We start from the raw sequence: 24760 nt of genomic DNA on the forward strand, positions 1-24760 counted from the left end.
GTGGTGCCAAGTAGGCTGCAGTCTTGATCACTGTTGGAAGTGAATTGGTTGCATGTGAAGGTATTACAGTAATTGCGACCGCCAGGTCGCAGTTACTATCAACACCTCCACCGGCTGTCTGTCTGTCTGTCTGTCTGTCAGTCACGTCACACGTCACACTTTTGCCCTACTCATATCTCCGCCACTGTTGCCCCGATCCATGCCAAACTTTGCACACACGCCTTGGCTGCCAAACCACAACCCTCCACCCCTCATTAATCACATAGCCCTCTTCTAGCGCCACCATGAGGCTGATTCTTGCAAAACACATTTTTGGACACTGCTCCTACAGATTTTGCCCTAAAATCACGCAAAGTCATGTCATCAACATGGATCTGCCCCATTTCCCATATTCCCTCCTGATTGGCTACCACTGCCTTATGAAGTTTGTGTATGCGACCTGACGGTCGCTTACCAGTCTTACTGGTAATGATGTTGTAAAATAACTGTAATCTGTTACAGTCACAATAATGTAAAAAAGTAAGATTACACTATAAATACGATAGAAGAACAAACAAGGAGTTAGACATAGAGTGATTACCTTCTGTGTTAGTGATCATGTAAATCTACAGGACCAGTTTAGCAGGATCTGTGTGGTTTAGGATTAGATGTCATGACATAATGATGAATATAATGAGGTTGGTTGTAGCCTGAAGGTCAGGCCACTGAACATGAAAATCTTTGTATGCTTGTGATAGATCACTTTATTTCTTTTTTGGTTTTGTTTTTAGCAACTCCCAAATGTCCCAATAATATTTTTTATTTATTTGGCATAAAACGCTTAAGAGAAGACAATTGGCAAGATAGTATTTGGTGCTGGCGGCCTAGCCTGGAAGTGGAGATCTACCCTCAAAATAAGCCTTCATTTTGATGAGCTTATCTAAAAGTTAGAGAAGTTGTCTTCTGGTGACCTTCACCACAGGAGCACCAGTTTGAGGAAACTATCCACACAGTGGATTGGAAACTAACTATTGCCCTTCTCTTCCTCAAAAAGTCCTGACTCCTGGCACTTTTTAATGTTATTTCGGATTGCTGTGTGGGCTAGTAGGTTTTATGACTTTTATTACTATTAAATAATAATAAAAAACCCTGTTTCTCACCACCGAGCAAGTGAGGCGCCAACTCGGAAAAGTCAACACCAGGAAAGCAGCGGGACCTGATAACATCAACTCTAAGGTGCTTAAGACTTGCGCGGAGCAGCTTGCTGTCCCCCTTACGCATCTCTTCAACCTCTCCCTGAGGACGGGGAAGGTACCACAGCTGTGGAAGTCCTCCTGCATTGTCCCGGTGCCTAAGAAGACCCGTCCCTCGGTCCTCAATGATTACAGACCAGTCGCCCTGACATCACAGGTCATGAAGGTCTTTGAACGGCTGGTTCTGAACCTACTGAGACCGGCGGTCAGTGATCACCTGGACCCCCTTCAGTTTGCCTACCAGGCTGATATTGGGGTTGATGACGCCATCACCTACATGCTCCATAAGTCTCTCACCCATCTGGAAGATCTGGGCAGCACAGTCAGAATTATGTTTTTTGACTTCTCCAGTGCTTTCAACACTATCCAACCGTCTCTGCTTGCGGAGAAGCTTACGCTGATGGGGGTGGACAAGGGCTTTGTGGCATGGATCACAGACTACCTTTCAGAAAGACCACAGTCTGTGAGACTGCAGGGCTGTCGGTCCGATGTGCTGGTGAGCAACACGGGGGCCCCTCAAGGAACTGTGCTCTCACCCTTCCTGTTCACTCTCTATACATCGGACTTCCGCTTCAACTCCAAGACCTGTCATCTGCAGAAGTTCTCAGATGATACCGTGGTGATCAGCAAGATCTCGGGTGACAACACGGCTGAGCACGATGGTGTGGTTAGGGACTTTGTGCAGTGGAGCGAGGACAACCATCTCAAGCTCAACGCAAGCAAGACTAAGGAGATGGTGGTGGACTTCCGCACCTCCAAGAGAGTCCCCCCGGTGCCAAGCACCATTAACGGTGAGGTGGTTGAGCTCGTGGATAACTACAAATTCCTCGGAGTACACCTGAATAGTTCACTGGACTGGTCGGACAACGCGCAGGCGATTCACAGCAAGGGGAAAAGCAGGCTGTTCCTCCTGAGAAGACTGAGATTGTTTGGGGTGTGCAATAGGATGCTACAGATGTTCTATCAGTCTGTCATGGCAAGTGTCCTCTTTTTAGGTATAACATGCTGGGGTGGCAACAACAGAGCAGGTGACACGTTTAACCTAAACAGACTGGTGAAGAAAGCAGGCTCTGTCGTTGGGTCCTCTCTGCAGGGGGTGGAGGAAGTAACCAGGGTGCGCACTGCGAAGAAGCTAGATTCCATCTTGGAGAACTCCTCCCACCCCCTCCATCTAGAGATCACCAGTTACTGGAGTAAGAGAGGAAACGACCGCTTTACCTACCCAGTACGGAGATGTGAGAGATTAGGAAAATCTTTTGTACCGGCTGCCCTTAAGCTGTACAACGAGACACATAACGGACGCTTGAAAAGGTCTCCCTAACTTAGACTTACGGAACCATTGCTGTATTGACTTTGACCTCTAAGGAACTATTGCTGTATTGACTTTGACCTCTAAGGACCTTCCAGGAAGAGTGCTCATGTGCGCCTTGCGGTGACACGCTTCCTAGTTTCTTCTTTTTTCGCACTGATTTTTGACACTGCACTATTAGGTTGTTAGTGTTGGTAGTTTCTGAGTATTTTTGCTTTGTTTAACAATGACAGTGAGATACTTGTTTGCACTAACTAGCATTGACTGCTATGGTCTCTTTTGCAAGACACTTTATGTATATATACTTATATATTATTCGCCCCCTCTATTGATGCACCTTCTCTTTATTGGTACTGTACTGCTCCTGTCTTTGTTTTTTGTTTTTTTTCCCCTCTTATCTATCTTTTCTTACGTCTCTGTAACTTTGTAAATAACTGTATACTGCTGTGCTACTTCTGGACAACTGAATTTCCCCCTTGGGATAATAAAGGTATCTATCTATCTATCTATCTACTCGGGAACGATGCATGGCAGGAATAGACGCCCCATCTGTTCTGCAACATTCCTGTTATCTGATGTACTCGTACCCGTTGTCAGTTCTCGTGACCATGGCTCTCTTACTTTCTGTCGTCTTGGGATGTAATAATAATGTAATAGTACTTTCTGTTCCATTGCACACACTGCCACTTGGCTACGTGGCACAAACGAAGCAAACCTCGACCAATCAGTTAAAGGATTTTTTTTTTTTTAAGGGTTCATATTTTAGATTGTAATAAGAGAAAATAAAAGATGAGTGTTAACATGTGCTCATTTACTGCTTTCTATCGTTTTAGTCCTTTTAATGAACCCATGATTTCAGTGGGTGGGGGGCATGCGTGCAAGTGGCTAAATATGTCTTTTTAGACACAATAAGCTGGAGATGTCTTTATTACTATTTACAGTAACACTTCTAGCCCCCAAAAGTCACATGATCAATTCTACCCATGAAAGATTGCAGTGCATCTTGGAAATGGGCTTATTGTGTCTAAAAATACATATTTAGCCACTTAGCCACGCATGCCCCCATCCACTGAAATCTAAAACGTTAAAAATGGCTAAAACGATAGAAAGCAGTAAATGAAAACATTTTAACACTAATCTTTTCTTTTCTCTAATTACAATCAATAATATGAACCCTTGTTGTAAAAAAGTTTAAGATGACAGGTCTGGATGGCCAATCTAGGGACTTATATTGGCCTAGCTAGCGGCACAAATGTGAAGCAAAGCTTTGCTAGTCTGTGAAGCTGCTGGATCGGGTTCGCCTATCATGGAAGCTGATGCATACAAAACACACAGATAAGAGATCTGGTGTGTCCTCCGCCGAATTGGTGCATCCTCTGCAGACTTGCGATCAGTCAGATAGCACTACTACGGCACTTCACATATAGGACACAAGCCAAGTTTGAGGCTCTCAAGTCGAACGATTTGTGAATTAATAAATAGATTAAGATGACGATAGTAATAATAATTATTATTATAGTTATTATAATGACTGCAAAACAAGCCCAATGTGCTTTGTTCTCTTGATTTATTAATGTTGAAGAAAGAATAATTCCACTGTCTGCAATGTTGTTAAAGCTGTAAATGTGACAATAAATCACACTGAACCCTGAGGTAACAAACGAATAGTGAAGAAGCTATATTGGTCATAAATAACGAAAATGTATATTAATGTTTGGCACAATGCCACATGAGCCATTAAGATAATATTAACCCTCCTTGATGGATGGTGCCCTGTCAAACACAAGACCTACATGCATCAGTTATTTTCATTTGGTTGATCTTCTGTGAGGTTTTTATTTGATAAAGGGCCCAGTGTAAACATCATATTAAGCAAGTCTGATCTTACCTCTGCCTTAATACTGTGTTTGTATTGAGGAGAGGAGCAATATCGAAGAGAAGGGTGGGGGAATGCACTGGAGCAGAAACCTGCATGGGGTCAACCTGATAATCTCTCAAGAACATATTCCGTGCTGAAAAGGAACAAAACAGTGGAGGGTTCTGCCTTTATTGGATAGGACAGTAGACTGACAGGAAATGGGGGGAGAGATGGGGAGTGACATGCAGCAAAGGTCGTCCGGATCGGGAATCGAACCGGTGCCGCCGCCAGGCAACCATGCTTATATGGCAATGCTTAAGTGGTATGCGCCTGGACCAGTAGGCTAGCGGGCACCCCTACAGATGGGGTTTAAAAGACTCTGAATTGATTTCACCGTCTGATTGGTCAGATGCTGATTGTTTTATTTTTGTCTTCTTATTTTATTGTTTTATTTTATATACTTTTATTGTTGTGAAGCACTTTGTGACTCTGAATGTCTGTGAAAGGTGCCCTAATATATTTTACTTACTTGCATACTACTGCATTTGGTTTTCATCTGTCTCAATAAAACGTCCATATACCGCCTCCAATTAATTCAAAATGCTGCTGCAAGACTGTTAACTAGGTCTACAGTGTCAGATTGCTACAGTTCTGGCTTCTTTGTACTGGCTTCCTGTTATATTCAGGGTTCGGTTTTCAGGCCTGGTGCACTTTTAGAGCTCTGCATGGTCGGTCAGGCACCTGAATATCTAACTGACCTGCTAAAACGTTGTATGCCCAGCAGGACCCCAAGATCAGCTGACCAAGGTGTATTGGTCATCCCTCATACCAGGTTAATCACCAAAGGTGCACCCGATCTACCTCCCAGACTCCCAGAGGAATGCCCTTCCTCAGTTCTTGAGAGCTGCACTGCAGCGTCTGTGGATATTCTGTTTCAACAAGCATTTGGGGAATATTCTTGAGCTTCTCCTCCGGGTGTGGAATGTGTCTGTGGTTTTGTTTTCCTGAGATGCATTGTACAGTTTGTGTTTTTGTTGTTTCTAATCTTTTGAATGTTTCTTGGTGTTTTTTTTTAATGTTGTATGTAAAGCACTGTGAGTTTTCACTGTGAGAAGTGCTTACATACATTCACACATTATGGAAATTGGTACATGACATGTGCATGAGAAGAGAGAGAAGTCTACATGTATAGAGGAGTAAGGAAGCTGAACAGTCTCTGATAATCTCCTGCTATATGGAATTTATTTCTGGACCACCTCTTGTAGCCAGAAGATCTTCACATGTGCTGATGCTACAACTCAAGTGTATACAGTGTGAGTCAATCAAGCCAATCCATGAGCCACGGCTTGCTTGTCTCAAATAGTATAAATACATTTGGATTCATTGGTCATGATCTGTCAGCCATTGAAAGTAATTAACTGTCCAGAGACTCCAGACAGAGTAGACTCCACTTGCTATAGTTTTTATGACAATGCAACATCTTGCTTACACATCTGACATCCTGCTGGGAATTAGGCCTATGCTATTACCACCTTCTAAATCTGAATGACTAATTGTAGACTAAACATGATTAAATGGCAATGCCAAGCAGTTGAAATGAGACCATAATGGTTTATTACAGGCTAATAGGCCTATCTATAATTCTTTACATTAAAAGTGAAGCCATTTTATTTAATCGAGATTATTATTACAAATATACATACATTAGCCTAATTATTGCAGCCATATTGTACATTTTGGCCATTTGAAAATAGCAGATCTACAAGCTCACAATGCATCGCCCTGCTATTTTCAAAAGATTTTTATACATTTCAAATTTGAAATGGCACATTCTGCATAATGAGAAGGCTATACTTTCTACTTTTGTTGTGCCTACTTTAAGTAGCCTACATTTTGATCAATGCTTATTTTACTCAAGTCAATTTTAAATACAGGACTGCTACTTAATACGTATAACTTGTAATGTAGTATTTATTGCAGTATTGATACTTCTACTTAAGTAAAGAATGTGAGTACTTTTTCCACCACTGCATTTAAGTGTTTAACAACAGTGTTGGTCACATGAGAGCAGAGCGGTGCAAGCTGGAGCTTGCATAGATAAGCATAATGCATGCATTGCATACCGATTTACCAAAGGTAGCCTGGTGGGCGAGGTTATGCCAAAGGTCAATTTCAAGAGCTCCACCTTGTATATAGGAATGGAAATCGCAAACGGACGGTATTTGAAAACTTTGTTGAACTTAGCTTTTTTTTACTTTTACTTTTATTTTAGCCTACCTTGGGTCGCTTCCACTTCACCGTGGACCGCAGCTCCAGCTCCCCCAAGGGGAAGTGCCGATCCACGAACAAGCCGTCACAGCCCACGTTGCTGTCGCCATCGTCGTTATTGGAAAGGTGACCGGCGGACAGAATGTGAGCTAGCCAGCTGCGGGACTGCGAGCCCAGGAGCTGATCGTCGTCTCCTCCGTCTACTGAGTCCGCTTCATCCTCCAGCTGAGGAGCGGACTGCTGCTCACATGGCACACTCATTGCGTCAGACTCACAAATGAGAAGACACTGACTGGCTTCCAACAAGTCAGATATCAGGAGGACGTCTGCTCAAAATGCTTCCTAGTGTTCCACTGTTTATGTGATGTTTACCCTGTCCCTGTTCCACCTCACAGGAACCACTCCCACTTTAAAAATGAAAGAAAAGGTAGCACACCTGTATGGGAGGTGACTGGGGCAATGGTCGCTAGTACAGTAGCCTACCACTGTATCATGTACCATAGAGGTACAATAAGGTATTTGTACAGTAGCTCTACTGTAGCTGTATGGTGGTATTGTTGTCTGCACCCAATGGGAATATTCTCCAATCTCCATTGTCTACAACACCAGTGGTTCTCATAACTTTCAGGCTGCTGCCCCCCAATCATAATCATATATGTACTGGGGACCACCCACCCTGACAAGCACTTCGAATTGTAGTTGCATGTAGTAGGGATTACATTTTGTTCCACAGAGAAATATTATGAAAATGTAGATCAGCTATTTTCACTTTTTGTCTCTTATGTAATATTTGACTATTTGGCATAATAGTAGTTTGTTGATTACTATTGATACAGCAATGGCCTTAATTTTACTGTTGAGTGAGAAAACAATAATGCACATTAAGCACATAATCTAGGGACCCCACAAAATAACTTGGGGACCCCCCTGGGACCACTAGCCTAAACTGCCGACTCCTAGGGGTCTGCATAGTTTTAATGCAACTCATGAAATGAGAATTTAAATTTGAAAATTAATATTAAAATATATTAATTAATATTAAATATATTCATTGTATCTTTATTATTACCCACATGTAACATAAGGAAGTACAATATTACTCGAGAACAAAACATGACTCAACTAAGCAATCAAGTCAAGTGTTAATCATCCCGATTCCAGTCAACAATTTAATACACATTATTTAATAAGCCAACACCCTGTTTGAAATATAATATACTGAAGAAAGGAAATGGTTAATTTCTATGAAAAGCTAAACTGGGTGTTTTGTAATACAATTCTCCTTTTCAAGTGCTGATATGAAAATGCGTATTGAAAAACATTCAGTTAGTGATCAGGCAAGTAAACCACAAAGACAACGTCACGGTTGTGAACGATAAATTATCTTTATTGCAAAAAGAGCTCACTCAGAGATGGAAAAAAAAGACCCGTTTGGAAAATGCTTCTTCTGTGATGGTGTGTGTTGTTGTTTGAATGTAAGTGTGTATCACTGAGATGTAGCCATGATGCTGGATACACCTACGGAGCACAAAATAACACAAATGGAGGAGATGATCAGTTACAGTGAAAGTAGGTGAATAAACAGGGATTAATCATTCAATATTTATGTTTGTATTCATATTAAGTCAGTGAACATGAACAACAATGAACACTGTAAAGGACCAATACAACAGTATAATAATATTTTTTTCTGCACAATGCTCAATACAAGAAAGTAACATGCTAACATCTATCATTAAAGTAGATAATGCAAATAGAGCAGAGCTTCATCTCCTTTAACTCACTCTCAAAGTCGATCTTCTCCACAATATTCTTGGGTTTGACACTCTCCTCCTGGTTATAGATGAAGATCTGTCCTTCCTCGTTCTCTGTCCAGCCGTACTTGCTCATCCAGGTCTTCACCTGGGTGTCTGGAAAAAGGGGAAGAGAGTGGACTCATGTCATGACTGGGAGATCGATGGTTCAAATCCCCTGCATCGATGGTAATCCTAGTGTTAGTTCTTACCTTCGGGTCCTGTACGGTTTCCAATCACACAATATGATGTTAAATCTCTCAATGGTTTAAGGTGAAAATATATCTTTGACATGCTTTTACATTATTGTACCATCTCAGATTGTCTGGGACCGGTCTACTCAACAGTTCCCAGAGTTTATAATAAACAAATAAAATACATGTTGAGGCAGCGTTTGTCATGTCACACATTGAACAAACAGAACATCTGAGGCTTCTGCCAACTGAAAGCTTTAAGTAATCCACTTCTATTAAAACATTTGATTTTGATGCATGACACATTTTAAGGTGTGTATTGTTGGTTCTGATGGTCTATGAATGGTTCTGAGTACTATGTTATAGGCACAAAGGACACCCAAAATAATAAATATCATGGTTTTATGTGGAGGTCAGGTTAGTACCTATACTGAGGAGATACCTGCCAGAGCTATAGCACGTATGTTGAGGGGATGATGGGTGCATGGGTTAAAGTCCCATGAGATGTTCTATTATGCTTTTATAAATGAATTATATGCCTTAAAGCAATTTGAATTAATTTTGTATGATACGTGCTCTACAAATACACTTGCTCTGGAAAGGACAAGAAAACGAGGAGCTCTTACTTAACTTAAGTCTAGAGACCCTTGAGCAAAAGAACATGATCACCATCAAATGCAGCTAGCAACACCATTAGTCTGTGGTTGCATAAGCCAAGTCTCTGTGAATATGAGTTTAGAGCTTTGTATAAACAATAATAAGCATTACAATGCTTGCGACCAACCACTAGGTGTGGTAAAGCAAATTTGAGCTTTTTGTAAAGTAATCCTTTCAAATTTTCCAGACCAGTGGTGCCCTAGTATGTGGCGTGCAATAGAGGGACAAGTTTACACATGTTCAGTTTCCAAGAAAACACAAGCACATTGATTTTTTTATTTTGTATTCTTCACCCTCAAGTTGAAAGTGTGCCATTCCATGTGGTGCAGTGTTTGACTGCTGTAGCCTGAAATATCAGGTCCAAGTTCTTACCGAGAGGGTCTCCCAGCATCTCAGCAAGTAACCGATGTTCAATGTTCTGGTAGGTGATGCCCACTACGTGGCAGATGACTGGAGATAGAGAAAAAATAAATTAAAGTGCATGGAGGTGGGGCTGGCCAATATATCAATAACATATTATCGATATTGTGATATAAGACAAGATATTAGGGTTGACAGACAACACCCCTAATATCGGCCATTAAAGCGTGTTTTGCTTTATGTCATAAAGCACTGTTAAGCGTTGCACTTAAGTTACGTAACATAGCAAGTGTTGTTTGACACTGCGACTGTTTGTTCAGAGACAAATAAAGTAAACACATGAATGCAGTTTCAAATTCAACTGGCAGTGGCAAGTCTTTCTATTAGCACATGCCTCTTTCACGGTCCTCTTGTTACAATAAATAATTGCAAAGACAACTTCCATTACGATATTCCTTTGCAGCACAAATTAATAGGACAGCAACAGCTAAAGATGACTTAATATTGATCCCGGTTATCATGGACCCATTTAAAGCCTTGTCGGAAATCAGTGCAACAAGAGCATGCATAATATGCACTTTCAATGGAATTGATTCGTGCATGGATTGCATTTGCAAAATAAAATGACAAAGATCACCTAAAAATATTGCCCAATAAAAACAACCAATGATTGGACGCATTCAATTGCTGAAGCCTACAATACAGTCTGGGACTTTGAATATCATGATATGGCGTGACAAACGTTGTCTTTTCTTGGTTTTAGTCAGCAGTTATTAGGCCATTTTTTTGTTACATCACTACAACAAATCTGGAATGTTGTCAGTAACTACTTGATTCAATACTTGTACTCACACTTGCGTACAGAGTCCTCAAAGCCAGTGATGCTATCGATGAGCTCTCTGTTTTCCTCAAGACTTGTCTGTCAAAAGCACAAGGCCAGCGAGATTAGGAAAGCTTTGTAAAGTAAGTTGAAGCACAAAAGAGCAGAGGGAGGTCAGATCATAGGAGGCACAAAAACAAATTATATTCAGAGCAGGAAATCAATAACGATGAGTTCTGCTATTCGGTTATTGTGCATTTGGGGCAGCCATAGTTGAGTGGGTAGAGCGACTGTCTGGGAATTGGAAGGTTACCAGTTCAACTCTGTCCACCCAGTCTATGATTTGAAGTGTCCCTGAGCAAGGCATTTAACCCCCAACTGCTTCCCATGCACTGTATTAATAGCATCCACCTAATAGTTAGGATGGGTAAAATCCTCATAGCTTCTAGTGTCATACGTACCCAGAAGCTCTGGAAGTGGCAGGTTTCCAGCAGGTTCCCGAGGTAGAGGATCTGCCTGATGGGGCGTTCCTCTTGCTGCGTCACTGTAGTCAAGGAAAGGGTCCCGAGACAAAACCAAATGCCCATATGCATCCCCACACAAACTGCACATATTCCTCTGTCAATACACTTGAAAGTTGGGAGAACTACTGTACTGATCTACTGACTTACATTCATTCCCTAACCAGTACATTGGCAAAAAATGACTTTTTTGCTAATCAATTTTAAACTAACAACATAACGTTACAACCATATATTAACCACACCCATTTCTCAATGGTTCTGTTGACAATGAGTCTACATGGTATAACCTAAGAAGAAGTCACCATCACACCACTGAGAATAACCATCGATGTCCATTCAATCAGAATACACTGAAACCTGTAAAACATTTAAATCAATCAAACCCAAACTACAGACTACAGTACAACACTTCCAGGCAGAGTGGTGCTGTACCAGTACCAAAATGATACGTGTGTCTGGTCAATCATGCACTTGCACAGAGTGAAGTCAGTGTGGGGCAGGTTGGTCAGGGCCTTCAGAAGGACTATTGATGTCACATTGACCTGGAAATAGGCTGGGTTGAACTGGTACCTGCAAGAAATCAACAATCATCAATCATTTTTTATGAAGTACAGAAACAAACACCATCCACGGGTAACTTTTTATAATAATAAAAAAAAATAAAAAATAAAAAAAACAATGATTTACAATACAAACTATGCTTGGTATCATACCAAAATGGTCGGTTTGGCGGCACAGTTAAAGTCTAACGACAACGAACAAAACATCTCAGGATAAAACTAGCCTTGGAGTAATGCCTCATTCACACTACAGATATATAGTTGAACGTTTTGCTTGGTAATTCAATGTAATCTCAATGGAAACCAGCTTTAAAGGCTGGATTCCAAGGACAGCCGACATGCCCAGCCTTTAAAGCTGGTTTCCATTGAGATTACATTGAATTACCAAGCAAAACGTTCAACTATATATCTGTAGTGTGAATGAGGCATAAGACTATCATAGTAATTAGCTTACGTATCTAATAAACAAAAGTCCTACTTGATAAAATGAATCTATGATAGTCCAAGGCCAGGATAAAACAACAGTATGCTTCCCCCCAATTTAGGAATGGCATCAAGTATCAAAACAATAAACAAAAGGTAATGACAATACCTTGTCTATCGGTAGGCAAGGCATTGACATTATTACATATTTCTATGTATTATTTACGAAGGGGAGCTAAGTTGGCTACCAGACTCACAGTTTGAGAACAGCCAAGTTAGCCTCCAGGTCATAAGAATTCTCTTTAGCTTGTGTCTCCACATAACGCTCCAGTGTGGCAAGGTTTTCTGGGTTGTACCTGGGAAGAGATTATGTTTTGTTTATGCAGGTATGCATGATTAACACAATGCACTAACAAAATAATTAGCAACACTACACTGGTAAAGTAATTGGTATAGTTACACGCCATCAGAGGGGCACAGCTGTCAAAGGGATGATAACACTTAACTGCAGCAAATTGACCGACACAAGCAAAATCAGAAGCTGGCTGTGGTTGCCACTGGTTGGTGATGAATGTTAGCAGATTTGACAATGCATTTGCTTCAACATGTAGATGCCAAATTGCTCGTATGCTATAGATCTTGGTGATGATCATCATCATCATCGCCCCCAGCGTATTAACATCACCGAGGATACAAGTTAACAAGCACAACTAACCTAGCATAGCATTAGACCATTAGCTTACTAGCTAGCTACTAGTTAGCTTAGTGAGCTAGGAAGCTAAACAGGTATCAGTCAGTTTCTCAGACATCTTACCTATCGATTCCACGTAAAAGCTTCCCTACGTTCGCCCTCATCTGCTCGCTCGGCGAGGCCATTTGATCCAAACGCTGATGTCGGTCTTTGTGATGAAATTATGAGTAAGATCCACACGTGGAGCTGAGAGCCGCCACAGGACCAGACGGAAGGAGAAAGAGCTCGGAACGGAAGGAACGACATGTCGACATTACGACAAACACACCCGGACAGGAAAGCAGACGGACCAACTCAAATCAATTGTGATAGAGGTATTATGGATCTGCACTGCATTAATAATAGTTATAAGAGTTATACTAGTTGAATATAGATATTTGAATATATACTTGTGTTATAACTTAATATTTCAGCTTTCGACCTAACAACAATCTCACCTTCGTCTGCCTCAGTGTGTTCAACATTATTTTAGGTTTGTTTCCTAGTATGATGCCATTGCCCCCTTCTGTCTGTAGCAAGTATAACACAGCACATTATTAGTGTGGTTGCCCAACAGGGCAACACATGAAGTTGGCACCCCATATGATGAAAACATCTATAAAAATGGTGTCATTCTTTAGTGCTGGATGTGCTCTAATTTGTGCCGTTGAAATCATCATTGTGTTTATATATATATTTGTATATAAAAATATGTATAATGGATTTAGCAGCATTACAGTGGTGTGGCCTACAGAGAACGATGTAGAGCAGCAGTGCTTAATAGTAGAACATAGGAGCAGAACAGTAAAGAATGACACCATTTTTATATGTTTTCATCAAATGGAGTGCTTCAAACGTCTGCTTCTTATTCTTCTTCTTCTTTTTCAACTATATTTTTAATATAGAACTTATATTTTATAATTCTATCATTTGTATTGTTGTACAGTATAAGTAGGCTTATATGAGGGGGCAAAGCAAATTAATTTGATTTCAGATTGTGTGTGGAATCCCTTAACTATGGTATTATATTCTTTGTTCTACTCATTGAGCCACCAGGACCATGTTGACACTGACATGGCCTCAGGTGTGTTTGAGACAGTTCAGTTGCTTGTGGTTAGCTGACCTATGTTATGAATGTGTCACGTGTGGGTGTTTGTGAGAGGGGAGACCTGAGGCTGTGGGTGGAACATGGCAGCTGGGGAGAAATGTCAAATGTGAAAAGATGGTGTGATAAGGAAATTGAGATAATAATCATTCTCACTATTTTTTGCAGTTTATTCGTAAAGCGGCGTTGCATCCACTATCCAGCCCAGCTGCATTCTTCATGGTTATGGATACACTGACACACAGGTTTCTGTAACTAACCTCATGGGTAATGTTTTACACGCCATTCCCACTGGGTATGATATACCAGTAAGATAACTATAACTATATCGGCATAGCTCAGGGGTAGAGAAACTGGTATTAGAGCACGAAGGGTATAAATCCCGAAGGGTTCCCAGTTCGAATCCGGGCTCCCCCTGAGTTAATGTCGAAGGGTCCTTGGGCAAGACTCTGAACCCCTAATTGCCTCCGGTGAGCTCGTTGGTGCCTTGCATGGCTTCCTCCGCCACCGGTGTATGAATGTGTGTGTGAATGGGTGAATGTAATGCACAATCTATGTAAAGCGCTTTGGATTAAAAGCGCTATATAAATGCACCATTTACCATTTTATATCGTTCACCATTGTATAAAGGCCTATACATTTTTGAAGCGGTGGAAACCGCTTCCAATGAATGGCTTTGTGTGTATCACGCCCATATATGGTCATTTCAGTCCAGAATGAACAGGCTTTTTCAAAAACAGAATGTCCGTTTAATTACCATATATGGTGATCTCATTCTCAGTCCAGAATGAACAGGGTTTTTCAAAAACAGAATGTCCGTTACCTTATGTCCATATATGGTCACTCCAGGCCAGAATGAACAGGTTTTTCCTGTCCCGTACGTGTAAAATATCAGTCCAGAATGAATAGGCTTTTTCAAAAAGCAAAATGTGTGTCCCATGTCCATATATGGTCATTTCAGTTCAGAATGAATAGGCTTTATATGTCCTGTACATCTAGAATATGTGTGCGGTGTCCCTCCCGGTCAGATGAATGGATACTTTGAGGATTGGTCAAGCTTCACATGATAATTTGGCCTTCAGGGTTTATCTGTCTTATTTAAACACTTTATATTTATTTATGTATTTATTTAATTACAAATTCTTATTTTAATGTATGTGTTTTAATCTATTTTATTTTTTAAACCTATTATACCAACTGTCATACCAGCTCTCCAAATACATTCAGAATAGAAGTTTTACCTGTCCACCGCTTCAATTCGAACCGAGGTTTGATTTTTTTATAGAGTTCTGCCATCCACTTGGCTTAGAACGACTTTTTTTTTTTTTTCTTTTCTATAGCTATAGTCAGTGTGAATGGCCCTTTTCTTGGTTTGGTTTATTTCTGTCCTTTTTAGACAAACAGTATACAGTATCTAGATTCAATACTTTATTCAAGATTCAATACTTTATTGCCATGTCAACAGAGTTGATTGGAATGTGTTGCAGTGCAGCTCTTAAAACATACATTACAGACAAAACACACAGTCAAACACAAGTAGAAAAACATACAAAAATACAAAAAAACTAAAACAAAAATCATCATGAGAGGGACTTGGGAAGTACCTATATTATAGTTGTAGACCATGTTACACCATAAGTTCTATTCCTTGAAAAGTACAGCATAATATTAGGATAATAATAGAAATATCCATTTAGTGTATTAGAAGTTCTTAGAAGTGAGTTTCCTTAAGTAAAACAAACTTTATTTGAAACATGTGCCATTGATGTGATCACAGGCTACACACACACACACACAGTAGATACAATTAAAGTTAACCCACTGGTAGCCATTTATTATGTCAATGTGGCTGAACAGGAAGCTACTGAGCAGTTCTGCAGAGTGCACGCACACGCGCATGCATACGTGCACAGCACACTGCACATGCACACATCTGCAGCACATGACAGAAGAGAAAGAAACCCCATTATGAAAACCTCAAACAGCACAACTGCAGCTAATCACCAGACAAACCACATAGACATCCATACACCCGCTACATGTTCACACACACACACACACACACACACACACACACACACACACACACACACACACACACACACACACACACACACACACACACACACACAAACAGGAAACTAAACTGGATTATGTAAATGAAGTGTAAACGTTGAGAGAACAGAATAGATAGATGGAGGGACAGGGCGGGTATAAGGAGGAGTGGTAACAGGGTGAGTGAGAAGCAGTAGGAAGGTGTTTGAGTGAATGTCTGAGTGAGTGATTGAGCGAGGTACTAGAGAGGGAGTGCAGTTGTGTAAAACAGAAACAAGAAAGGACTACAGGAGGAAGAAAGTCTCTCTTTCAGTTCATTTTCTCAGCAGTTGTAACTAGTTAAATGAGGTTAGTTTTAGAGCAATGTGTGCGTGACTGAGTGTGTGTGTGTGTGTGTGTGTGTGTGTGTGTGTGTGTGTGTGTGTGTGTGTGTGTGTGTGTGTGCGTGTGCGTGTGTGTGAGGTGCGCATGAGAGGTGCGAGAGGTGTCAGTTTCTGTAGGAGTTTTCTGCCTACATTGATTCTGTATCAGATATCGTGTGAATACATGTAGGTGTGTGAGACAGAGTGATTGTGTATGTGTGAGTACCATGCCCAAGCTGCCACATCATTAGTATCGTTCGAGATGGATTCCCAACACCGGGCAGCTCTGGACATCTCCACCAGGAACCCTCAAGATGACTTTGAGATCATGCTGAGGGTCGGAGGAGGAACATATGGAGATGTTTACAAGGTCAGAGCTATCACCTGTTATTTTTGTCTAAGTTTACATTACATTACAGGCTCACTGTAAAATGGATTGATTTGATACTTGGGTGTGTCTGGGGAACAATCTTTTCCTCCTTAAAAAAACATGACCCACACATCTTCTCATCAAAGCTTGTAATGTTGCCCCCTCATAATATACAAGCCGAAGGTAGTATGGTAGATCTCTTTCTTTTACCCATTTGGTTCTCATTTAACATATTGTTTTAATGACTAGCTACGACACATATAGCTCTGAATGAAGGGGTTTGCTGAATGGTTACAGTAAAGTGAAGTCAGAAATGTCATGCAGCCAAGAGGCCCGTAGGAAGTGGTTTTAGAAGTGAAAGTGAACTAAATAATACCGCTTTATGCATTTATCACCAAACTCTGCTCAACAAACCCCTGAAACTATGTAGCAAATTATTCCTGAGAAAGCTGACTTGGTGCTTTACATCTTCATCGATCGCTTGTTCTATACATGAATATGTATCATGCCATGATAATATGACAAAGACTGTGGTCAGTGCCTTATTCTATTTTTTACATATTATGCAAAGAGTATTTCACATTCACACACCATTTCTGATTTTGCTTCACTTCCAAACACCAAATTTGAAGAAGTGAGAGTGTACCAAATATCAGGGCACGCTGAGAGTGTTTGTAAAAAAGGAACAAGGTTAAAGATGCTATCTCTGGTTATGATTGTCACATAGATATTAAACATCCTCCACTATATGTCTGCATGTGCTCAACATGTGTTTGTCACAATACTGTTCACTTGGCCAGGCCTGTCCAGGAAATAAAAACGTGTAATTATTTCAACATCTGACTCGGTGGAATGAATAATCGTTAAATAAACATGAATACAGACTGTCCTGGTTTGTGTTTATGTGTGGACATTTTAGATCAGGAAGTCTGAGGTTCATGTGTCCTAACTCCTAACACATCTGCCATGTGGCCAGATGCTCAGTTTACCCGCTTAAATGAAATCCTGTATACTTAATGATTACAGTGGTCCCATGGATTTGTACTTGGCGCCCTCCTTTTTCTCCCACTACAGATACACCAAAAATAGCCGATCTGTAAGCTCACAACGCATCGCAAACAAAGTGACGCATTGTATGTGTCTGCTACTTTTAACGATTGTTCGCCCATTTTGACCAACTGTTTACCTGGTACATGCCCAGCCCAGAATAGGGTTGTAACCTCAAGAACAACGGTTTCCTGGACCATGTGGGCCATAGGTCATGGGCCGCTCAGTGTCCCCAAGTCTCAGGGCGAACAGCCTAACAAGAAGGCCACAGAGGGTTGTGGTAAAGTGTAAAACATCCTGTAGGGTTGTATTGCATTGTGAGAAGCAGCATCATATGTTTGTCAGTCGCACGGATGAAAGTACCAAAACCCAAAGGAGGGGGGGGATTTTTTATGCCTTTATTAGATAGGACAGTAGACTGACATGAAATGGGGGGAGAGATGGGGAGTGACACGCGGAAAAGGTCGTCCGGATCGGGAATCGAATCGATCCGGCGACGCCAGTAGGCCAGCGGGAGCCCCAGGAGATCTATGGTCTTGCTTCTGCCCAGGTTGAACATGTCTGATAGGTATAAATATAAAATATGAACAGTTAATCTACAGTGTATATGATAAATATACGATCTACGTGTGTGTATAAATATAAAATATGAACAGTTAATCTACAGTGTATATGATAAATATACGATCTGTGTGTGTGTGTGTGTGTGTGTGTGTGTGTGTGTGTGTGTGTGTGTGTGTGTGTGTGTGTGTGTGTGTGTGTGTGTGTGTGTGTGTGTGTGTGTGTGTGCAAAGCGGTACACAGTATCTCTAAAGTCATGTCATCAACATGGATCTGTTCCTTTTTCCCATATTCCCTCCTGAATCCTGATTGGTTACGGTTGCCTTCTAAAGTTTGTGTATGCGACGTGACGGTCGCTTATCTCCCGATTAGGGAGTCTTACTGGTATAAAATATATATACACATACATTTTTGATCATTGGGACCTCTTGTGATCTGTGTCTGAAGTTTAATTAGAATTCATTGTGTTTCTCATCATAGTATTATATACGGGCTGGCAGAGACACTCTCTTTACTGTAGCTTTATCGTGGTTACCATTTGCTTTCTCATGTGCTGCTGAGGTTGTCAGAGACAAAGGGACAAATGGATACATGAATCCCATGTATTTGTAAAGTGAATGGTTTAAGTCTGTAAACCTTGGTACTTTCCACCGCGTAGACGTTACTGAAGACAGCTACAGCCTTTGTAAGATATTGATTCACTCTCTACAGTAATTATTCAGTGCAGAGTGAGTCATCAATGTTTCAGTGTTGCAATTGATTATAATATAAACCTACTGAGTGGTAGACTGATGGGGGAAAGGTCACACTGGAAGCAAATCAGACAGTTATCAAAAATGCCCTTTTTGCTTTGGCACCATAGTTGGGGTGGGACATAAAGTTGCAGTAGGCCAAGTCTTCCTTGGCCTAGTAGTTTGTCTGCAAAGTGTCATGGCAATCAGATGCTGTGTTCATGATTTGGTCTGCTAAATACCTAAACTGTAAACCGTAAACTGCCATCAGAAGAGAATGTAATTGGGAAGTTGTGCCTTGGTCGAAGGAATCCAGCATTCAAAATATTTTGATTGTACATGTTATGGTTCAAGGCCTGTTACAGCGCCACCACGAGGCAGATATGAAAATTCTGCCTACTGGGAGTGTGCGTACACAGTTTCACGCGGATCAGTCCAATGGCACTGGAGATTATCTGTTCACAGACACACGGACAGACTCACAGGGCCGTTCCAGCCTCCTGGCAAAGATGATGACTGTACTGGTCTGAAATGAACCCAGTTTATGGTCCTGGGCTGCATGTGATGCAAAGCATGGAGGCTGTGGAGTGGAGCACACTTCCTCTTGATAACACATGGCTACCAGACCTGCTGTTTTCTCACACAGGGAGATTTACATGTGCTTTCACACACACACACACACACACACACACACACACACACACACACACACACACACACACACACACACACACACACACACACACACACACACACACACACACACACACACACACACACACACACACACACACACTCTCTCTCTCTCTCTCTCTCTCTCTCTCTCTCTCTCTCTCTCTCTCTCTCTCTCTCTCTCTCTCTCTCTCTCTCTCTCTCTCTCTCTCTCTCTGAGGTTGCAACCAGCTGTACTGTATGTGTGACAATAAACATCTTGAGCCATCAGAATGCAGACATGTGAGGTGAAATGAGGCGCGGTAGAGAGAAAAACTGGTTTGTTGAGAATGCCACCCTTGTTTTTAGTGAAGGGAATGGTCAACAGTCAGAACCAAAAATAAACCCCTAAGAAACACCTAGGCCTTGTTTCTGACAAGTTAGGAGTGCACACACCGACGTCACAGCAGTCAGAAACAAGTAAACGAGAACAGCAGTGGCATTAATAATAGATACATACTGTATGTCCTACCGCAAGGGAAATTCAGTATTTTCAGCCCAAACCAATCGGCTGCCCACAAGGAGCGTGCAAGCAATTAGGGGTTAAGAGTCTTGCTCAGGGACACACATCGACATTGCTATCCTGGCCTGGAATCGAAACTGGGACAACCAGGGGCTCTGGTTCACCAGGCAGGCTCCCTAACCATTCAGCTAAGCCACCCCTAAGGCATTGACTGGCTTTGTCAAAAGTTCACATAGCACAGGTTTATTTATTAGTATTTTAGTCCAGTAAGTTTTATTAGGTTATTATGGCTTTAATTATATAGGAGGACGAAGAGAGTCAAGAACCTGAGATAGAAAGAGGGAAAGACACATGCTGGAATGGAATCAACTGGTTGATATTGTCGGTGCACTGCAGTAACCCTTCACCCACTGGTATTGTACACCCCAGCTCAATATAGTTTTTTAGTTCCTACTTGCAAGAATGCTGGTTTACCTGTTGGACAACAACATAGAGTAACGGGCGGATAGCCATAGCTTTTACATTTAATTGGTCCTCACTGATGCCAATCACAAGAAGGCACTAATTCTGTCTGCTCACTGATTGGGTGTGGAGGGCTGTGGTCTATGGGCAGTTCATTAATCCGCCAGCGGCCTACCAGTATCGCTAGGCAGGTTTGGGCATAAACAAGATTTCAATATTCATAAATGTTTTAAAGGAGTAGTAATTACCTTTTTTTCTATTGATTACTCATGCCATGGAGACTTGAGACAATAATCTGATTACAATAAATTTACCCAAATGCATTTGGGTCCCCGTCCGGAATCAATGGGGTAAATTTACCCATTTATACCTTTTTTGTCTTAGGAAAGCGAGTAATCAATACAAGAACAATCTTCATTATTAGGCCACCTTCATTATTAACATTAACATAAATAGCATTGATCATTTCATATGAAATGATCGATATGTATTTCATATGAAACTTGTTATGCAATTCAGGCCTGTTAAGTGCTGAAATCCTCCATATTTTCCAGTAAATTCTCAGATTTATCTGATCTGTGGTGAGCTGTGATATCAAGCTGCTCTTTAGACACTCTAGTTTTAGCATAAGCCACAGAGAAGGTGTGGGTTGGTGGCAGGCATATGCACTGTAGTCTCAGATATTAAATGAAGAAGTGAAATAAATTGATGTTATTGCGACCGAAGGTCGCATATACCCTGAAAAACCTTGTCGCTTGTCTGTCTGTACAGGAAGTGATGTCAGTGTGATGTCACATGTTTTTCAGTACAGGAAGTGATGTCACGTGACATCACTTTTATGCCCATATATGAGTCATTCTGTACCACATCACTGTGACTCACTGTCACTCTGTGCCACATCACTGCTCTGAAGTTTATTGCATGGTAAAGCGAAAGTTGATCACAGTGATGTGGTACAGAATGACTCATATATGGGCATAAAAGGGATGTCACGTGACATTGTAAATGGAGGCTGAAAATGAGAATGTTAGGGTACCTAACGACCTTGCCCTTTAGGGCGAGGTCGCATGTCACCCTGAGGTCGCAAGTCACCCTGAGGCGTCTTACTAGTAGTAGATTCTTACTGTCTTTATTACAATATCATGTGCGTGCTTATCATGAGAGTGCACATTAGTACACATCATGACAGTGTAAGGAGCTGTCTTGAGAAAAAAACATGAGGTGTTGGGCTGTTGGCCCCATGATATGTTCTGACAATCTCTGAATCTCTGAGAGTCAAGATTCCATTTTATGCCGGCTTATTTTTGTTATTAGTACAGCTTTGACACAATGTGTATAGCAGGGGTCTTCAACGTTTTCAGGCCAAGGACCCCTTTGCTGAGAGTGAGATGAAACCGGGACCCCAGAATAGGGATGCTAGGGTTCAATTGGTTAATGTAAAAAACATGATCATATCACACAAAGATGTGGTGGCCCCCCTGTAGTAACTCTGAGGACCCCCTAGGGGACCCCCTGTTGAAGACCCCTGGTGTATAGGGAGTACTTGACCACTGACCTGTGTGTGTGTGTGTGTGTGTGTGTGTGTGTGTGTGTGTGTGTGTGTGTGTGTGTGTGTGTGCGCGTGCGTGCGTGCGCGCGTGCGTGCGTGCGTGCGTGTGTGTGTGTGTGTGTGCATGCAAATGGATATTATGACCAGAAAGCTCTTGACATAAAGTACAGTAGCCTACATTTTAACTCTCCCTCTTACTAAACTGCCAGTTCTTGGGTATCATTTGATCCCATTTGACCTCTCTTTGGTAGGTGGTAATGTTGTGGGCTATAGTTTCTGTATGTGTGTGCAAGGTAGCAAGCTGCTGTACAGGGGAGGGAGCGGTCTGTGCGGCGGTGCCTGCCGCCTGCTGCCTGCCGCGGCAGTTCCGCGGCTGCTGCCGCTGCCGGAGAATGCACTCGCTCCTCCTGGTACAGGGTGTGAAAAGCCCACATTTTGAGGCTAAACTGATTCTTTAAGCAAGAAAGAGGAAGAGAAAGTTCTTATGAATGCTCTCTCTCTCTCTCTCTCTGTGTGTGTGTGTGTGTGTGTGTGTGTGTGTGTGTGTGTGTGTGTGTGTGTGTGTGTGTGTGTGTGTGTGTGTGTGTGTGTGTGTGTGTGTGTGTGTGTGTGTGTGTGTGTGTGTGCGTGCGTGCGTGCGACGTGCGTGCGTGCGTGTGTGAGTGCGTCCATGTCTGTGTGAGAAAGAGGGAGAGAGAATAATAAAAAGAAGCTTGAAGACAGAGAAAAACAAAACAATCGGGTGCTCACCTGTGATATAAGAAGTTAAAAGTGGTTGAAAGTATCAAAGTATCTCCTGGATCAGACGGGATAAAACATGAGATAAAAAAAGAGAAAATGTACAGAGAACAAAACAGCCTTTATTCCTAATGAATAACTCTGCAGGTCGAAAAGTTTCATCTGCCTTTATTGTTTTCTTCTCAAATCTAATAAAAAGCTGAAAGAACAGCTGAGTACAGAAGACGGTGATATTTTTTTCAATGTTATTGTATTGTATATTATTTCTCCTCACCACCAGACATATGTCACATGAGAGAGTAAGCTTGCTTGCATAGTTTGCGCTCTGTACGTATGTTGAGCATATGAAACCAATGGTCACACCATATCAACCAATGGTCACACCTAAACTCTCTCCTCACTGGCCTCCCAGCATGTGCACTTAAACCTCTCCAACTGATCCAAAATGCCGCGGCACGACTGTTCTTCAACCAGCCAAAATTCTCACATCTCCCCCCTTCTCCGCTCCCTCCACTGGCTCCGCACTGAATACAAAACACTGATGCTGACCTTCAAAGCAGCCAAAGGTATGGCTCCTCCATACCTCCAAAACCTGATCAACCCCTACAACCCCACCCATTCACTCAGATCAGCCAACACAGGGATGCTGATAGAACCCCAGGGCAAAAATGCACTCGTCCTAGACAATTTGCCCTCCTGGCCCCCAAACAGTGGAATAAACTCTCTGTCGCACTTAGAACAACAGACTCACTCCCTAGCTTCCGCCGTGGACTGAAGACTCACCTCTTCAGACTCCACCTACCTAAACCCATAGTACTACTGTAACACTACCCCTTCCCTCAATGACCATACATGAAGCTAGATAGCATTTTTAGGTTTTAGAAGTGTTTTACTGATTAGGTGCATGGTCTACCTATGTTATTGTTTTTCTAGATTGATATTCCTATGCATTTGTTATATTGTTGTTAATGTACTGACATATTATCTTGCTTATTATAGTGATGTGTATTACCTGCTTATTGTAAGTCGCTTTGGATTAAAAGCGTCTGCTAGCCTTACGATGACAACCACCAACCAATAGTAGCTTAACGTTACCCTGATACTAGCCAGAGGATATCACATGAATGAATTCAATACTCTATTTAAAAGCCATGTTGTGTGGCAATTTTTCTCTACAATATATGGCGAGCTTGTTTGTAGTGTATGTCAGTTTGTCAGATGCTGACTGTGTTGTTGGTCGATGCTTTGGCCTGAATTATTCATCACTCACTCTGTCAATCCCCCCAACGGTACCCCGTCATCACCACAGCCCCCCCCCCCCCCCCCCCTTGATTTTTTTTCCCACGGCCAAGTTGTTGTTTTCACTTGTCTACCGTTTACAGAAGTACAGATGAGCTGTTCAAGTCTTCACTTCCTATTGCTTATTCTTACACTAACACAGACATTTCAATAGATGTATGTGAGGTCGGGGGGGGTGTATGCACATATAATGTATGTCAAGGGTCTTCAACAGGGGTCCGGGACCCCCCGCCAAATCTTTGTGTGATAGGATAATTGTTTTAAATTAACAACTCTAACCCTCACATCCCTATTCTGAGGAGAACTTTAGACGAAAATAGCAGATCTACAAGCTCTCAACGCCTCGCAGCGCGAGGCGTTGAGAGCTTGTAGATCGGCTATTTTTGGTAAATAGGTTTGGTGTAGAGGTGAAAAAGAGCAGACCAAGTACAGAGTGAAAGGTCAAGTTTACTTAGTATCGACAATTTAAGTACCTAGTTAAATGTCTGAAAAAACACATTAACACAAATCCAACATGGACTGATGACAGTGCTGTCAAACAAGTCTATGAATGAATCTATCTATGGGTTAGTTTTATTC

The 24760-nt window shown here is 41.6% G+C and overlaps 3 protein-coding genes across 4 annotated transcripts in view; 1 reads left to right on the forward strand and 2 right to left on the reverse strand.

Moving 5' to 3' along the window:
* Positions 1-6928, reverse strand: part of LOC308289921 (calpain-9) — a gene marked incomplete at both ends in the record, with an annotated part of 23783 nt that extends 16855 nt beyond the window's left edge. The window contains one exon of the mRNA XM_080731702.1: positions 6677-6928. Within this exon, the coding sequence (XP_080587828.1) occupies positions 6677-6928 (252 nt within the window). The remainder of the gene's footprint in view (positions 1-6676) is intronic.
* A 1099-nt stretch (positions 6929-8027) lies between these two features.
* Positions 8028-12971, reverse strand: eif3k (eukaryotic translation initiation factor 3, subunit K). 2 transcript variants are annotated; one of them, XM_080731486.1, is made up of 8 exons: positions 12813-12971; positions 12256-12354; positions 11465-11585; positions 10953-11027; positions 10524-10590; positions 9684-9761; positions 8452-8577; positions 8028-8185 (listed from the first exon to the last, which is right to left on the reverse strand). In XM_080731486.1, the coding sequence occupies exons 1-8, from the start codon at positions 12872-12874 to the stop codon at positions 8154-8156; spliced, it is 660 nt and encodes a 219-aa protein (XP_080587612.1). In that variant the 5' UTR covers positions 12875-12971; the 3' UTR covers positions 8028-8153. The 2 variants fall into 2 exon arrangements, with proteins under 2 accessions (XP_080587612.1, XP_080587611.1); XM_080731485.1 differs by having other exon boundaries at positions 10953-11030.
* A 3461-nt stretch (positions 12972-16432) lies between these two features.
* The window catches only part of map4k1 (mitogen-activated protein kinase kinase kinase kinase 1), a 31153-nt gene continuing 22825 nt past the window's right edge, over positions 16433-24760 (forward strand). The window contains exon 1 of the mRNA XM_080731070.1: positions 16433-16620. Within this exon, the coding sequence (XP_080587196.1) occupies positions 16465-16620 (156 nt within the window). The 5' untranslated portion in view covers positions 16433-16464. The remainder of the gene's footprint in view (positions 16621-24760) is intronic.

The sequence above is a fragment of the Nannobrachium achirus genome, assembly GCF_963921795.1.
Source record: "Nannobrachium achirus genome assembly, chromosome: 8".
In the NCBI taxonomy this organism is placed as follows: Eukaryota; Metazoa; Chordata; class Actinopteri; order Myctophiformes; family Myctophidae; genus Nannobrachium; species Nannobrachium achirus.

Bases quoted from the DNA above. Each gene is read 5' to 3' on its own strand.
- eif3k (XM_080731485.1), bottom strand. From the start codon at position 12,874: ATGGCCTCGCCGAGCGAGCAGATGAGGGCGAACGTAGGGAAGCTTTTA. The intron at 11,031-11,464 runs GTATCATTTTGG...ACTACAGTGACG, and splicing joins GCATGATTGACCAGACACAC to CAGCAAGAGGAACGCCCCAT. The intron at 8,186-8,451 runs GTGAGTTAAAGG...TGTGCTCCGTAG, and splicing joins GGAGAAGATCGACTTTGAGA to GTGTATCCAGCATCATGGCT.